Source organism: Falco naumanni, chromosome 6 (genome assembly GCF_017639655.2).
Source record: "Falco naumanni isolate bFalNau1 chromosome 6, bFalNau1.pat, whole genome shotgun sequence".
In the NCBI taxonomy this organism is placed as follows: Eukaryota; Metazoa; Chordata; class Aves; order Falconiformes; family Falconidae; genus Falco; species Falco naumanni.
In genome coordinates, this window is record NC_054059.1 from 46169873 (window position 1) to 46188231 (window position 18359).

General features: G+C 38.3%; 1 protein-coding gene across 14 annotated transcripts in view; it reads right to left on the minus strand.

Moving 5' to 3' along the window:
* Positions 1-18359, minus strand: part of SYNE1 (spectrin repeat containing nuclear envelope protein 1) — a 330006-nt gene that overhangs the window by 13932 nt on the left and 297715 nt on the right. For 9 of the 14 annotated variants that reach the window (XM_040598152.1, XM_040598147.1, XM_040598150.1 and 6 more), the window contains 10 exons: positions 17981-18314; positions 17068-17136; positions 14930-15072; positions 13949-14075; positions 12568-12779; positions 10825-11025; positions 10350-10478; positions 9781-9993; positions 8700-8792; positions 6835-6893 (listed from right to left, as the gene is read on the minus strand). In XM_040598152.1, coding sequence (XP_040454086.1) covers positions 6835-6893; positions 8700-8792; positions 9781-9993; positions 10350-10478; positions 10825-11025; positions 12568-12779; positions 13949-14075; positions 14930-15072; positions 17068-17136; positions 17981-18314 — 1580 coding nt within the window. The remainder of the gene's footprint in view (positions 1-6834; positions 6894-8699; positions 8793-9780; positions 9994-10349; positions 10479-10824; positions 11026-12567; positions 12780-13948; positions 14076-14929; positions 15073-17067; positions 17137-17980; positions 18315-18359) is intronic. The other 5 variants (XM_040598158.1, XM_040598157.1, XM_040598151.1 and 2 more) reach the window with 3 other exon arrangements.

Genomic DNA, 18359 nt, shown 5'->3' on the forward strand with positions numbered 1-18359 from the left:
TAACTTGTACAGACTTTGATTGACAACTGCAGAGGTATTTTTCACTGAACATGCTATTTCCTAACAATCTTAAGACACCCTGTCTTTCTAGACTGGGTAGGAAAACACCAGATGTTCGCAATATAATGGGGTCTCTGACCCCACAGCCCCTGCATCAATTATAGGAGGACTCCCCACTTAAAGCGCTGTGCTCTAAAGAAGGGGGAAATAAAAGCTGGGCCATACCTGTCACGTGTTCAATGCACACTGTCTAAAAAGGAAAACTCCCCATTTAAAACACCAGTTGCATTTGTTTTGCAGAAGTTTCTACATTCATTACTGTATATAGTATCCACAAGGGTTACAGTTACATCTATCTTCAGTTAACTAATACACCAATATGCAGGCAACGGGGACTCATTTTCTGTAAAGTACATTGTATTTTGAATCTTGCTCTGAATCAGCAGTTAAAATCTATTCGCTCAACTGACTTGACACCATCACCTTCTGAGTGAGTTTCTCCTTTGTGTCTATGGATGTGACTTGAAATGGCACATATCTATCACATGTCTAAGGGAGAGGCGGGAACTAATGCAAACATTTCCAAAGGGACACTTCAAATTAAGAATAAAAATCCAATCTATTTTTTAATAAAGGATAAAGACATAAATTTTACATTTCCCTTTTTGACTGAAACTGCCAGCACTCTAATATACAGATGATAGGTTTTGAAGTAAGTGGATGACTGAAAACAGTGATTCTGCAAGTTAAAATCTGATGGTCTCAGTGTGCTAACTAAATGGTATGGGAAAGCATTGTATTTTAGCACTAGCCAAAAATGGAAGAATTTGGAGCCTTCCAATAATTTGCTTCAACAGCTCTTCCATTAAGCATCAGGTCATGAATTTTGTCTTAAGACATATTGGTATAAAACATCTGTGTGGGCGCTATGATTATGAAGCCTGGGAAAATCCATAGTTTGCTAGGGTTTGAGAGGTAAAAAATTCTCATAAGGATGAATTTAGTCTCAGCTTGAAGTTGTGGGAGATCAGGCTTGTTGGCTAAGTTCAACTGCTCCCTGTTAAAGCAAGTAGGAGGTGATAGTTCCTTAGCATCTCCTTGCCTTCCCCTTGTCCTTTTGATCCTGTCTTCCAGATAAATCTGAATCTGTGTAAGAAAGCATGTAAAAAACAAAATATGATCTTCAAAACTATGCCAGGCTTGGCAAGGGTCCCATTCCCACGTGTTCAGAAAAGAATTCTTTCTATGCTTGAGATTATTTTTATTGTCTTGTTCATGTATGTGTATCAATCCACTATGAAGACCTAAGAAAGCCAGACAGATTTGGTCAAGTTTAGATGACCAACAGATACATAAACACTCAGGTATGCTAAATGATGAACTTGACCTAAATACCCTAGGAAGGAGGGATGATCAAAACATCAGATCGCATGTTGTTTGAATCCATGTTTTTGCAGCCCGGATGGAAAGCTGCTTATCCCGTAATGCAAGATCACATATTATAAAGAACATATTGAAAGGATATGGCACATTTAACAGCATCAGAACATTCCATATTAAAGTTCAATTAGGATCAAGACTTCCACTGTCTGAAAATGCCAAGACAGAAAGTTAATGGACTGAGGTAGGAACAAAGGGAACAAGGCGTGCTTAATTACCTTCCAAGCATTTGATTGCACAGTCTAGCTATTTACAAGGCTCTCACTGTACAAAATGTTATCACTCCCAATCAAAAAAGGCCATGTTTCTGCAGTTGGTAACTGCTGTTTTATAATGAGCAAAGTCGGAATTTTCTTCATTGACTCAGAGTTACTCTGGGGCAACACTGGGTGCCAGAAGGGGAATTTTCAAAAAGCAGAATCAGAAGGGAGCAGGGAGCAGGCAAATTTAGCATGTAATTTTTCTTTTCTTTTCCTACTGCTTTAGTAGCACAATCCAGCACTTCTTGCTTTGTGTCTTACAAAAAAAAAATAAAAAAGAAAAGAAAAAAAGAAAAAGAGTGGTATGTATAAGCTGCATGACTGACCTTAACAAGGAACACAAACTTCCAAAAATCGAAACGGTTCATGGCAAAGTTTTTCAAAACACTTTCTGCAGTGAAGTAGGGTGTTGAAGAATAGTCTCTAATACTGCTTGGAAAAAATTAAAAAAGCAAATAACGAAACATTATGAAAACATCTTCAGAGAGGGAGTTCTAAAAAGTTCGAGTGCTGCATTGCCTGTGTTTATTGCAGGTACACCTCTGTAATCTACATAATCGGCTGAAAACTGGAATTGCTCAGCTTAGACCAATGGCTTTCATAAGGAGAGATGGTAAAAAATAAACATTGTTAATGAAAAAGGCTCAGTACTCACAAGGGCCAAAACTCCTATTTACTAGAGCAGGAAAAGGGAAAGCTGAAGTACTTTGGAGAAAAGATCAATGCTTTTTCTTGAGCGTGTATTTTTAGCTGTCTCTCTTCTGACTGCTCCACCGTTTGTCACACTGGCCCCTGTTTGAAGAGGGAAGGAAGGAAGGCCAGCTGCTACTCACTCCATACACAACTCCTACTTACTAGATAAAAGGGGAAGGTGCAGCTACAGACCTGGGCAACAGCAAGCTTCTTCATGTCAGGAAATCTCATAAATTAACCTAGGAAGTGCAAGCAATAGTTACCCTTACTTTGGGAGTTTGCAATGTTATAAAATTGGAACTCTTTCCTAAGCATTTCAAGAGATGAGAAACTAATTTACCAGGCTATAGAGTGGATGGGCAAAATGAACTTTAATTTCAGCTCAGACAAGTGCCTTCTTTTAAAGACGACTGATTATCCCCACCCCCCCAAGGAAAATATAGTTGAAGTAATCTATCTGTATTGCAGTACACATCTGAAAGATTGTAATGGAAGAATTTATCATTCTAGTGAAGCTGATAGGAATAAATAAAGTGAGTTTAATGGCAAAGTGACTAATGGAATGCTGACAACAGGCTTACACTGAAAGAGGCACTGCTGGGCTAGCAGGATGTTATTGGAGTTAATCAAGGATGAGTCTCGATTTAGTATCTTTATGAAAAGACTATGGCACAGAATGTAAAACCAGCAAATTCCATCTGTATGATGACAGAAGTTTGAAGTCTTTGCAAATACAGAATAGGATTGGCTCCTTGCACGGAAAAGAAGTGGGTGAACCCAATGGGTTTAAGAGGTAGCTCAGGGAGTTTAAGATTATAGTAGACAGGGTAGAAATAGAAAACTTCTGCTATAAATTTGGAAGTTCACACTCTGAAGATAATGAAGAGAAACTAGAGCTCTTTGACACAGGATGGTGACAAACCAGTAATGTGGCTTGTGAATAGCTGTGAAAAGGGACAAAAGAAATTTTGAAGTCTATTTCAATTCAAGACTTCCAGAAGAGAAAAGGGTTGTTTTAATGATGTTCTATAAGGCACTAGTCAGATCTCACCTAGAACAGTTTGTATCATTTTAGTTAACATAATTCTGGAAGATGAAGTCAAACTTACACAAGCTTAAAGGAGTCAAAAAGATGTAGTATTTCTCCTATGAAGGAAATCACAAGCTGAGCTTACTAATATCAAACCTGAGATATACTAAAACTATCCTTTACAAAATAGTGTGGAATACAGAAAAAGGAGGGTGAACAGTTGAGAAAGTAAAAGGAACAATGCTGGCATAAAACCAAATTACTACATTTAACCATCAATACATTCAAGGTGGAAGTTATTGTACTTCCAGACAATCAGAGACATTAAATTTGATAACAACCTTCCAAAAGACTTTTTACTCCCATTGATTCTAACTTTTTAAGATGGAGGTTGCTAGAGTTACACAGAACGTATGATGTTCTGTCCACAAGAGCAGGCAACGACTCCTCCTGGTGGCCTGAGTCTCTCTAGGAGCAACCTTGTTTGGCTGTATTCTGACTTCTCACCCTAAATCTCAGCATCACATCACCTCAGCCTTAGCTTTGGCTTACCCTGTAAAGATGATGAATATGTCCGTTTCAAAGGCAGTTAAATACGAAGTTTAAGAAACAGGCTCTAAGTGACAGTGCGGGAGATAACTGGGAGAACAACCATGGCAAACCAGGCCCAAACCTCATGTTTGAGCTACTGTGTGGCAATGACTGCCACTTCGTGGCTGAAGGCACAGAGAGTGCTGCGGCCTGGTCTGCTCCAGAAACAGCAGGTGACCTCTAAATATCCGCTAGTCATCTGGGGAGGCCTGGGGAGAGTGGGAAATGGAGGTCGGCACTGTGGCACCAAGACTTGGACAGAGCTGCTCAAGAGAGACAATGTAAACACCCCTGAGCAAATTGAACCACTATTTTAATCTTTTTAACATTTTAATCTCTTCAACAAATCCACAGGCACAGATTCAGGTGTGCCTTTATGACAGCTCAAACTAATGAAAGAAGAGAGTTGCTTCTTGGATTTGCTTTTCCCACTTCACATAAGAATACTAACACCACTTGAATGAGCCTTTAGTGAAATCCACCACATAACATCTAGTTTAAGCTTGTACCTTGCTTAGCATCACACTATGTGTGCTTGTCTTTTTGCTACGATAATGGGGAAGGCAAAGTGATATCACACTTGTTATACACATACACAACCCCTCTAATTTTTAAATGAACTTTCCTTCGCAACCTCCTATGTTTAAAAGATAAACCTTTTAAAATTAACTTTAGTTCTCCTGTATACTAAACTCTATCAGGGTTTGCTGATCCAGTGCAAGATCAAACACAAAGTACTCTGATCAGAGGTATGTCAAAATATTAAAGAACACAGTGACAGCTTGTACCACTTTATCAGTTAAAACCACATTATACATCAACCACAACCTGTCTGGCTTGCGCATTTGATTAAGTTTCCTATTCAGCAGTGACTCATTCGTATTCCACGCTTGTCTGAATGACAAATTGAACATTGTGTTGTACTGCTACAAGATGTGTTAATAAACAGTGCTGGAAAGACTTGATCTGAAAGGTGCCGCACCAATGCCGCTGCTAGAATAGAGGTTGATCTCAAAGCTGCAAAGCATTGCCAGCTGCAATGTGAGCCAGCGGCTCGCACCTACAACCAGGAACCTTCTCAAATGGCTGGCAGAAGTGGTCTGACTGTACAGGAGAGCGGAAGAGCGCACATAGTATGTTTCTTAAGTACAACATTGCTAGTGCAAGCATGCTGATCTGCTGAGGACATCCTCCATTCCTCCTAGCTGTTAATGGCTGCAGAGTAAAGCCCCACTCCTCCTTTTTCCCACTCCCCAAAAGAAACAAAATGCCAAGCTTCATAGCAGACTGGAGTTCAAAACATTAAACATCTTTCTCCATCAGACAGAAAGATGGTGTGTATATGTCACCTATTTTCTATGTGGTTTCCTTATATTTCAAAGAAATAAAAATAAAGCCCTAAAAATAAGGCAGCTGCTTAGTACCAGTGGAAGCAGTTACTTGTTTTATCTGCTATGCCATGTGGTGTTGCAACTATGTCACTCACAGTCATTAACTACACATATAAATAAAACTTTTTTTTAAAAAAAGAAGTGTTTATGTAAATATCTGCATGGTAAGTAGTCTTAAGTCTTCATTTAATTTATATTTGAGAATAATTTGGCTGAATAATGTGTTGATGTTGCTCATGAAAATAAATACTCCCAAGCTATTTTTTTGTCTGCTTGGTTATCGCTCAATCACTGCATTAAATCTAGTGTTGCCTTCTTTCCAACACCAAATCTTTCACTTTAACAGGAGTTATTTTAAAGATAAATTAATTAATTCTTGATATATAGAGAATAAATGAGATTTAGGACTTAAATATAAGGAATAATATATTTTCATCACACTTTCCAATTATTTTAGGTGTTGCAACGCGTAAGATTCTTAAATAGCAGAAGACACCCTCGTTACACATATTGGCAGGCTCATTTACGGGTTTTTTTGGTAACTTCTTAACTCCAGAGGCTAGTGAACTGATCAGTGAAAGAGTGAAGGTACACGCATCACACTGACAACAACAAAGAACGCAGAAGCACTGTTAGCTGCAGAGATGACAGGTTGCTGGAGACAAGGTGGAAAGCAAAAAGCTGTAGCTGCAAGCCTGCTCTCTACTGGTCAGAGAGATGGGGCAGTGCTGCTCCCAGAGCAATACACGGATGCAAGCACTTGGCAAGAGTCATGGCGATGTTAGCATGTTATATTGCAGTCGTCTTAGGAGGGGGGAAGAAAGTGACCCCAAGTCTCAAACCCCTCAAATTCTGACTTCTAATTTTGAGTCTTAAATACTGAAAACCCACAAACCGAACAAAACATTTCAGGAGAAAAAAAAAAAAAAAGAAAAGAAAAGCAAAGAAAAAGAAAATGATGTTAGTATGTCTCATCCAGATCTGTGGGTTTTGTGAATTCTAGGATATGGTATTGGCCTATTACCTGCCTTAATTTAATATCTAGAGGTAAAGAGGATGATAAAAAGTGTTTGCCATGAATCTACTGGCATTTCTGTCAAACCACGCCAAAATAAAATACTCATTAAATACCGTGAGTGTGAACACACAGTCATCCTGATCAAGCATATGAAAAATAAATCTTGATTACATGGCAGTCCTGGGAAGCAAAACGTTGTAGATGATCAAGAATCCGCCAGTATTTCTATTTAACAGAGAATTTGAAGCAATTGAGATCCCATTTTGCCAAACTATTAACAAAAGGAAGTTTTCATTTGTTTAAGTCCTGGCCACCTGATGGAGTCGGTGCGGACGGAGAGGAATCACGGCCAATTTCCATCATCCTCTTGGGGTTCTAGAACAGAGTGCGGAAACCAGGAGAATAAGGTACCTGCTATGTGGACTGCTGACAGAGGGTCCAGGCTGTGAGAGACTACATTTGCCCCGTGGCTGTTTGCAATGAACAGGGGGTAAAGAAAGAAGAATGTTCAGTCCAGGCAAATAAAGACAAGCTACTGATGAAACTAAATTAAAAGTGCAGCAAAGGAAACATAAAAAAAAACCAAATGAAGTGACCAATACCCATGAACCAAGGAAACTGGCTTTTCTTTGCACCTAGCTGAGTATGGAAATGATTGGAACATACACAGTGAACTCAAAAATGACACTTTAGTAATTACGTTTCTGAAAAGTAGCTCTGGATTTTAAAAAAAATCACTATAAATTTAGCTTAAATAATTCCTAATACGAAATAGAAAAAAAAAATATTGCGTTGAATATGGGCAAATACAGATATTTCAAAATGCAAATGCAGCAAAATTAATACTCTCAAGGAAAAAAGGTCAAAGGGCCTCCTGTGATGAGTCTGGCCTCTTCTCCACCCCCATCCTTCCCACAATTTTGAAGGCCAAATAACTGTAGGTGCATTCCTGCACTCACAACTATTTGCTGGAATATTCAATGCAGTTAGGTTATTATAATTCTGATTGTATTTTTTGGAATTAGTATTTATTTATTAACATCAGTATATTCAACACTGAAAATCTAAACAACATCACTTCAGACTCCAAAATTGTGGGTGCAAAACCCGTAAGTTTGAAAACCAGACCCCAAGAAATCATAAAACTTAGCTATACATTATAGACAAAACCAGGAACAAATTAAAAAATCATGTACATAAACACTAACAAATTAGAGATAGACAAATGGTTATTAAAATGTTAGGATGAAACCTATTATAATTCTACATACTCTTTAAACAAAGATTTTATGGTAAAATACTTCTCCATTTCCTGTAATGGTCAGGTATTGTCCAGTTAAATCTGTGATATCAGAAATTTTATTAGTTATTTAATTTTAAATTAAAAAGATAAAAACATTGACCTCTGAAATAGAACGTTAAGGTTTATATTTTCTCCTTTTGAAAAGCCAGTATTCCTTTACATTCTCATACTAGCATCTAAAAAGAAACTAGTGAATGTAACAACAACAAAAAAAATCAATCTCAAGAGCCATAAAATTTATCAAGACAGAACTCAGAGGCTTTACAAAAAGTGCAAATGAAAAAGAAAACCCAAAACTAACCTGATTTTTTTAAGAACTAAGGAAAAAAGCAAAGTAATCAACCAATAGAATTGCAGAAAAAGACAAAATAATTGCAGTTCCATTTTGGGCTCAGAGTATGGAAGTGTTAAGTACTAGGCATGTGTTGCTATATTTCTTGAATTTTGTGCCAGCAATGTAAATAGACAACTCCAGAGTTGCCATCATAGCCATTGATTAGGTCCTGTGAAACTAGCTGTTTTGAATGTTTTATGCCCTTCAGCTCTACTTAGCCATTCATCCAAAGTCTCAATAAGACCATCTGCAACCTTCATCAGAAATGACAAAAAGATCTTATTGAGATTTTCGATGAAGCAGCTCTGAAGAGAAGGCCAAACAGAAATGGGGGACTGATTATACCACACAAGACCAGACTTCAGGATGCTGTCATCACTAGAACAAAATACAAGAGACACGACATGCCAAACCATGGTAAACCAACCACACTGACAGCCCTGGTTTCGGACCGTATTTACCACTTCTGTTTTCATGCAGGATGGGATATGCAGCAGGGCTGGGGAAAGCAGCTGTGTTTTGTTCTTGGTTTAGCCATTGCCTTTCCTATCAAGTGAGAAGGGGGGCCTTCCAGCTTACTGTAGACATCTGGAGCTCCCACCCAGGAGGTGGCAGAAAATTTATCTGACACAAAATTACCGTTCTCTGTCTGCTTGGAGTGCTTCTTCCAGATACAGGACTCACTGAACCTGATGTGTCTAATTCATCAGCAGAGGACCATGAGGACAATTCCTAAAGTTCAGAAGGAATTGAGCTCAGAAATACAGCAACTAGCTATTCAGGTAAGCAAAATAAACCACACCTCCACCCTCCACCCCTTGCGAGTGAAAACCCAGCAGAATTATTTCCAAAGCAAATTAAATAAAGCAGTTACAAAATTTGGTAACAAAATTTAAGACTAAGCATTACATGCTTTCTCTGTTAGGCCTGAAGGAAAATAAAAGCAAATAGGTAGTTAAAACTTAATTGCTTTAGGTGACACATTTTGCACTGAAGTAATTTCAGAAGAAAAAGAACAGTTGCTCTAATTACAAGAAGAGGTTGGTATCACCAAGATTTTACTTAAAAGAGGCAGAAATTTACTTGAAGGAGGGACGAGCTGAGTTCTCATGCCTTACGCACTCCGCTAATCCAAGACTTTAAAAGTTAACTAAAGAGGAACTTTGAAATCGTTACTTTGTACCTGCCACTGTTGACAAAGATGTATGCATAACTCCCTCTCAAATACCCTGAGATACATGATAATTTGAAAAGATGTGGAGTACAGCTCAAAGCTCAGAGGCACCGAGGGATTTGTTAGCCCATTACAGAATTTATTTTATGGTTTGGGTTTGTTTGGGTTTTTTTTCCTCTTTGACAGAGTGAGCATTATCTTCCTGTCCTGTAACAACTGACACACTATAATTTTCAGTACTACAACTAGAATCAGCATCTCATATTCCTTGCCAGTTGACTGAATCAGTAATGGCAGGATACACCAACCAAGATGCTCAATGCTTATTACTACACACAATAGCAAAAATATTACTGGGTTAAAAAACCCCACCATATCACAACAGTGTAAGATTACTTTATGATATTCAAGATTACATGTGTACCATCTTGATAAGTACTGCCAACAACAAAAACAGTGCAGCCAACGGCACTGATCAGAGAAAGACAGTCAAAACAGTGGGAAACGTGCCCAGCGAACAGCAAGGAATAAAAAGACATGACTTACCAGCTGACTACTTGAAATATCTAGGATTTTCTCTAGGTCTTTAATATGACGTGTGACCTCTTTCAAGAGGAGCTTCAGTCTGTTTCCAATGACATGCACCTTTTCTTTGGCCTCAAGACAGTCCTTGCCTTCAGCATTGACTAGCAATTGGCAGGACATATCTTGCAGTGATGCCACCTTCAACTGAGACTCCAGCAGTTCACGTCTGATTTGCTGTTGCCAAAGCAAGCACCAGATTTTTTTAATGGAAGTTAAAAAAATAAAGAAAAAAAGAAGTAGATCTCACATAGATGGACATTTGAAATTAATGAAATAGAAAAGAGAAGCAATAAACATTTCTAATCTGACTGGAAGACAGGCAGCAGCCTAGTGGTTGTCTGAGGTTTTAAATCATGAGTTATGCTACTAACTGAAGTTAGTGTTTCCTACCAAAGTTAGGTACTGACATCGGTCCATAGTTGTGTGTTAGCATGCAATGCACAATGCTAACCATCAAGAGAAAGATAAATCTGATTAGGTGTTTTTCTAATGATGCATTTTGGGAGAGAAAAGGGTGATTATAACCCTACCATTAGAAGCCTGTGATGATCCTGCAGCACTTCTGAGTCCAGGTTTGGATTGATGGGCACAATCTCATTTCTTCTTCTGTCAATATTTTCTAACCAAAGCAGCAAACCATGGCTCATTTCATGGAAATCCTGCAAGTGATGAGTGATGATTTCAATAGTGTAGCAGAAAATTCCAGTCAAATTCAGGTTTTTCGTTTATCCTACGATAGGTCACTACTGGCTAAATAACATAACTTACAAAGAAGCATAAGAATAGTACATTAGAATACTGTTCCAGAGCTGACAAATTTGGAAAATCTTGGGCTGGAAACACATGCTTCAGGTATTGCAGGTGTACCTTTCAGAAACCACATGCTGAAGCTGTATTTTGGCTTTATGGGTGTTTCAGGCTGGATAATGAGCACACCAGATAATGATACAGATTACATTTTTGGTATGTGGGACACTAACAATTTAAAACAAGTGCAATACAGACCTGGCACTGCATTAATGCATCCTGCAATGAGCACCGCCACTCTTCGATCATACTGCATACGTGATCCCAGCGCACATTCATCTGAGACAGACGCTCTTGAAGCTTCTTGCTCTCTTCATTGTCAGACTGCGTGAACTCTGAGCTGCACAGATTGATGGATAAGATGATCGCTTTGCGGTTATCAATTGCTTTCTGCAGCTCCTTGAAAATAAGACAAAGTGGGACAGGGGAAGAAAGGATGGAAATTGGCATGTGACTTTCAGAAGAACCAAGCAGAGAAGGCATCACAAGAATGCAATGATTTGCCATCAGCAGCTGCAGAATGGTACCTCACTGTAATAAGTCTCTTTACTCTGGATATGAGATTTCTGTGCTCACTCTGTGACTGCAAATGTTCACTCTTTAACATCTACTAAAAATTTTACTGTGAGCATAAACTAGAACAAGCTAATTAAACTTGTAAAGTCTTAAAAGCCTGAAGTCATAGCTGAGTTTTAAAGATCTGGCTTATGTTTCAGATATTTAAAAGACAGAGCAGGCCCAACAAACTTTAAAGAGATGTAGGACAATTGTACTTTAGCTTTCAATAAAACTTTTGCCCTCACTTCTCAGTTTTGCTGATAAACATAAAAACCAGCATGTTTTCAAGTAGAAACTGCTGTCAACACTATTTTAAATTAAAAGCTTTTACTGAGGGAAAATAAAACATACAAAGAGTATAAACAACCTACTCCAATTTATAGAAGCAGGACATGTATAAAAACTCCAATTTGTTTACATTGGAAGCCATAAAAGAAACCTTACCTCTTTTGGTTTGGAGGGCACTAACGGCCTTTCCAAAACTGGGGGAGACAAGAACAGGGTTCTTATGAAATGCCCCCTTTTCCACCTACTTTACAGCATTTACTAATAAGCCCTATGTCACAGTGACCTTTGTAATACTTATGGCAGCTATATTTGGATTAGAGGGAAGATCAGCATTAATATGCTTTAGATGGATCAGTGCCGGAAACAGTCTTCACTACCTGTCCACCTCACTCCTGGCAGGGAGCACAGTGCATTTCAACATCGGCTCCCACATTTTTGTGCCCATGCTTATAAGATGCTAGTAACTGAACGTGAAGTTGTGGACCATCACATTTGCAGATCTTTATAGCTGTAAAATATACAGGAAAGATCACCAAAGCAGCATTTGGATCCTGATATCCTGATGCATCTGAGATTACAGAAGAAGAAACAGAATGTTGCAAAATGACACATGACGCCAAATTTTTCCTATGTTGTAATGGTGAGAGCAGGGGCACTCTCTCCTTCCTCCACACAAATATGTCCCAGTGAGGCATTTCTTGTAAAGTACCTATTCTGTTACCATTTTGACTAGAAGAGATTTGCTTTAACTTGGCTTTTTTTTTCTTTTCTTCTCCCATTTCCCGCCCCCCCCCCCCCCCCCATCAGCTTGGCTGACATCAGGAATTATCTATACATTCTGGAATTAAGGAATTTCTCCAGAATTACATTACTATTTCAATAATTCCTTTGGATTATACAGTAAATGCCAGTGATACATTTTTCTGCCAAAAGATGATTTATAAAATCACTTTCCCAGTAACTTAGTTATCAGCAGTAGCCCACTATGTGCAAAATGGAGCAAATCAGCTGCAACTATTGGCAACCTCTACAGCATGCCTGTTGCACTCAGGTCTGTTTACAGGGCAACTCATGGAAAAGAGACATAAAACTCACTTTCAGTTTTTTAATTCTGAGCTCAATAGTTTGTATGTCAGTGCTGAGATCAAGGCGGCGCAGCTGCTCCAGTTCCTCTTCAGTTTCTCCCAACCAAGCCCTAATGCTATTAAGGTCAGAGTTAAATTGCTGCCATTGCTGAAGGTTCTGCTTCATCCTCAGCTCCTTGCTTAGAGCTTGAGCCTGGATTAATTCCCATCGGTCAATTACACCTGTAATGATAAACACCAAATTCAACAAAAGTAAAAAACACAAGCCACATCACACAATTGCATCAGTTGAATCCTGTACAGGACAAAAAGGGCTCCATAAAAATGAAAAAACCCTAACCCACAAAACACCACACTGAAAACAAAGTTAGACTGAAGAATGTGATGCTGGAGAGAAAGAACAAACCTGGGTGATTCCAGGCAGCAGGCAATTTTACCACTTTCTAATGTCAGACTTCTATGAACAGAATTAAGCTGACACATGCAGGTCTCTAAAACAGGTTATGATGGTATAAAAACATCAGAAATTACCATAAATGCAAATCAGACAAGGGATCTCAATGTCTAATGAGCCACATATATAGTATGATTTTCATTGGTATTTGTACCTATCACAATTTAATAATCACACCTCACTACATTTGCCTAAGCTACTGCTGATGCATTGGATAAATACCTATGCTAAAAATAAATAAATTAGGGGCTATTTCTTCTTACTTTTCTTGAAATGCTATGGCAGAAGGGCAAGTTGCATCATTCTACCAACTTAAAATACTAATAAAAAAAAAAAACCCAAAAACCCCCAAAAACAAAAAAATGGGCTGCATGGGTAGCATATCTTGCCAAGCAAAGAATGCAGACGTTGCCTTTATAGTCTCTGGAACAAATCCATGTTTTTACAATGCAGTACCTCGTGTTCTACAGTTGATGCTTAAAATTAGTCAGGTTAATAGTTCTACCAGATGAATATATAGATTTCTCTATTGTAGACAGAAAATATTAGAAGTGAAAGGTACTATTAGAATAAATGAATGCTGATTTACGCATTTTGAACAGCAATCAAAACAACTTTTTTTAACAGGAAAACATTCAACAAAAATGCATTGCACCTACAGGGACTTCTGAAAGGCTTAGGGTTACGTCTCATGTTATGAAGTGGTTCGTAAAATGCACTTGTATGCCTAATGTCCTTATAGGGCATATACAAGGAATACTTACTATTCCTTACTATGCCTATAAAGAGATGTTAAGCAGAACAAGGTAACAGACGCAGTCCTGTATGTCATGTCAAATAGGTATGTCAGCAAATAATACCAAGTATTTATTCAGAAAAACTTCACATTTGCTAATTTTCGTAACTGCTTTCTACCAAAGAACTAAATGTTACTTACCAGCTGTTTGTGTTTCAGTACTGTTCAGGTTAATAAGTCCAGATAGTTTTTCTTCTTCCTCCTTCAGTTTATATCCAAGCCTTTTTACTGAGTCTATGCTTCCACTGCACTCACCTAGTAGCTTCATCTGTGTTAACAAACAAAAAAATCCCAGCTCAATATGCACTGTACAGGACTAACCACACAGAAAATGCAAATTACAATGCAAGTTCCAAAATATTCTGAAAGTAGGTCTAAGTGTGAAGATAAAAAACTATTACTTTAACAATTTGTCCTGATGCAATCAAAGAAATATATATGGACACAATAAAAGCTTAAAGCATTAAGTTCAGACTAAACAGAAATGACTCTGTGCCATTTGTGCTGGATGACTTAAGGTGGATCTATTCTAAATGTTAAAGACACTATGGCAGAGACCACTAGAAGGTGTGATGAAAATGAACGTAAGTGTGGAAATATTACTGTGCCTGCAAGCAGCTAATCTTTTGATTCTGTCAGTAATAAAATTATTTGAATGATTTAGAGAGAGATTTTTCTTCTACAAAATCTCCTTGAGAAAATTTTCATTCATGCATTCCATATATGCAACCTTGCTTACCATGATGCATGTCTGTAATTCTCAGCAAGATGAATACTGTGCATGAAGCTATAAAACCTGCTCTTAAAAGCAGGGCAATTTTTAACAAGGATATATCATCATTAGATGGATAAAAACACGTGTGAGAAAGTACTTTTGGACATTTGCAAAAACGTAATAGGAAAATAAACTCCTCAAGAGTCATGTTCCTGTAATCTTACGCTATTGTAAACACACTAATAACAAACAACAATAGTATGTTAAGGTTAAGGGTTGCAACCACATGAGCGAGTAAGTCTGAGAAGCAGTAATAGCTAATTGCTTTGTTGAAACAGTTACATATCTTTCAAAAGCAAATCTAAGCTTGGAGTGCTTATTCAACTTGTGCTCCAAAATTCACGCACATATCCTTTATAACTGGAATCCAGCTCTGGTCCTGTAGGTGTTTTGCTGCGGATGATGTTTTCTGTTTGCTGTATTTGGAAACGACTGGTGTCTAAAGCCTTGTCCAGCTGTCGAATATGTGCTTCCAGGGCACCAGGTTCCCCTGTATCAAAACCAAAACCAGTAACTGTCACTCAAGTTTTGCCAAAGTTTTTCTTACCTTTTGCCCAGGCAGATCAATGTGATGAATATTATCTAGATTAGACAGTAAAAGAGAAATGTTGACTGCAGCACTACGAGTGGTACAATGTCAAAGCAAACTGATTACAAGTTACATTAGAGGGTGTTAGTGACTTTCAGAGGACAGATGACTATACCAATGAACATGCTTGTCATAAGCATTCTATGAAAGAGTCCAAAGTTTAAAGCAGGCTTGCAAACTATTCTGAAGTGACTTTTTTCCTTCAGAGAATTCCTCATCTCTCTGAAGGGGAAAGTTCTTGGCAAGGTGTGCTCTAACTTCACTGATTTTGGAGAATGCCTTGCTGCCTTTCACAAACACTCTCAAATAAAACATCACATCCCAAACTCCTGATCCAAATCCACGTTAGAATTTGATTTCTCCTCATTTCTCTTTGTATTCCTTCTCTCCACTAAAATATAGTGGAATTTCGATCTACATGAAAGGATCCTATTTGTATATAATTTTGACGATAAAAAGCGGTATATAAACACTAAGCAATACAGTTATAAATTATTTCTCAAAGTCTATAGATGACTGGATGTCTTGAAGGCCCACAGCAAGTAGTCCATGACTGACTAAGGGAATCACACTAAGCAGTAAAATTTATAGTATTTTCCCAAGTAGGCGTTTGATAAAAGTTATGCTTAACAGATCTGCAAAGTGGTATTTATCCAAGCCTTTTGGAACTCATACCAATGCTTTTGAAGCCGAACTACCTTGTATTTTATTTATAGAGTTCATCTGAATTCTGTGATATGCATTAGTTGCAGTCAATTCTAATCTGAAGCAGGCTGAAGCCCAGAGGACCACATGAGATCCCTCTTATCCATATTCTATCATTGTGCCTGATTTCCATCTGTTTACAAAGACAGTTCAAATTTATTCATACACAATTAAAAGCATGCATAGAGAAGGAGAGCCTTTTGTCCACCTAATTATAGAAAATGGAGTCTCTTGATGGTTAAGCTTTTTTCATACAAAACATTGCCTCACCCCAAGTGGTTGGAAGAAAATACTCAACATTGCTTTCCCCTCGCTACTTTCAAAATTTTCACAGGTCAGAAAATATATAAATATATTCTACATATATTTTTCTATATGTACTGCTACTATTTATACTCTTAATCAATCAGAATAATATTTCACTAGTTCGCTGAAAAAAATTGGACAGTGAACCTGAGGTCTGTGCCACAGACACTGAGATTTTAGATGTTTGTTATTTCAAATTTGCAATAAAGTAATTATTTCAAAAGAGGAAAACTGTGAAATCATGAGAGAAGGCATTTGTAAATGCATTTAATCCCTCTGAGAGAGTAATCTAACAAATGAAACAGTAGGTTTAATTTTGTGTAAAAAATACGTGAAAAAAAGATCACGTTCCCATATAAAGGTCTAAGACAAAGACATTGGACTACAGTACCTCACCTTGGCATTGTTATCACGTGAAACAACAACTAACCTAAAAGTTTACACCTAAGTAATAATCCAAGCTGTGGCTGTGTTAAAAATATAAGTACAGAAATGAACAATTAGGTTTTGCTCTCTATCTTTTCCTTCTGCCTTAATCTTTATAGAAACCACTCTTCTCTCAGAGATGTAACGAAGTATTAAGTCCTGTTGAGGACCCCAGAGACTAAAGATCAGAGTAACCTAATGGCCAGTTTAGTTCAGTTAGCCAGCGTGTGAGGGCCAGTACTTCAAACACCATTGTTTCATCCATGCACCCAAGAATACTTTTCAGTGCAACAGAAAAGCAGGATTCTTCTATGTTAACATGCCAATGCTGCCATGTAAGAAATATTTATCTTTTTAAGTTGTGAAAAGTATAGTAGATGCTCAGAGAAGAGAAAGAAGTTATGCTTGTGCACTGTGGTATTTGCATCTGACTGTTCTTAAGTCTTTTTTGATGCCTACCAGAGATACTTTTGAGCGCGTTTTCTGTGAGTGTTACATAGGCCTCAAGAGTTTCAGGAATCTCTACATCTGAAAAAATAAAAGCACAGTCTAAATTGACAGCTCAGCAATGGCTGTCTCCTTACAGCAGGAGACCTTTTCATGGGATGGAATATATAAATGGTTCCAATAGCAAACATCCTTTCTGGAGAAGGAAAAAAGATGAAGACTGAAACCCAGGGAGCCTGCTACAAAGTCTCTTAATATCCAGGCAAACCTGATTCTTTTCAGAGCAATGATCTGGAAAGCAAAAGACAGCCACAAGAACAGAATATAATATACCAGTATGTCTTCCCCCAAAACTGGCTGCATTTGGGCACTTTCACTCATTAAGATTTATTACACAAAGCACACACACTTAGAAAGGATTTCCAACTTCACCTGAGAGCAAAACCCAAGATCCCTCCTCAGGCTAAACACTCAGTTGCTGGAGTCTTGCCTATGTAAGGATGGAGTTAAGATTTACTTAAGCATGTGATGATTTTGTCTGCAGATCTCTCCCACTGCATTTCTTCACTAGTTTATTCTGCACTTCTTGCCATATCCAGTACAGTTTCTTTTAGTCAGAATAACTTACGACGCATTGCTGTTACAGATGACATATCCCATCTGGCAGGCCACAAGCACAGAGACACAGCCAACTCCCTGTCATATCATATATGCCTTTGAGATTTTCCAAGGCTGTAGTCATCCAGGAATCTCCATTGCTGTGTCTAAGGCCAGAAGGCCATTGGGATCACTTAGGGAAAGTTATTTAAAATCTTCAGGGCCTATTTAAAATACTTTTCCATGACCATCTTTGCCAAGCAATCACACATGTAACATCTGCTTTTTTTTACTAGCAGAAAAAAGAATGCACAATTTGCTACCATACCTGCTATACCAGCTGCTCCTCTCAGGTAGAAGTCCTTCTCTTGTCCTCCGTCTTCCTCCTCAGAGTGAAGTGCCCGTGAAACTGCTGTCTCCAGGTCTCTGCTAAGGTCGTAATCATGATCCCACTCCAGAGGAATGGAGTCCACGCTTGCAGGGGTATCTCGACCTGATCGCTCGCTTCTCACCGGCTGGGAAAGAGGCAGCGAAAGGTTGGAAGATGGGTGCGGGGAGAGAACGCTGTCCGCAGATTTGTCATGCCAGTGTATGTCAGAGAGATCTGCTGATTCATCCAGATCCACCTCTCTGTCAGAGAGGTCATGTTCGTCATCTGTCAGCTAGAAGCATAATGCAAACAGAACTATCAATGAAAAGCGCAGAGG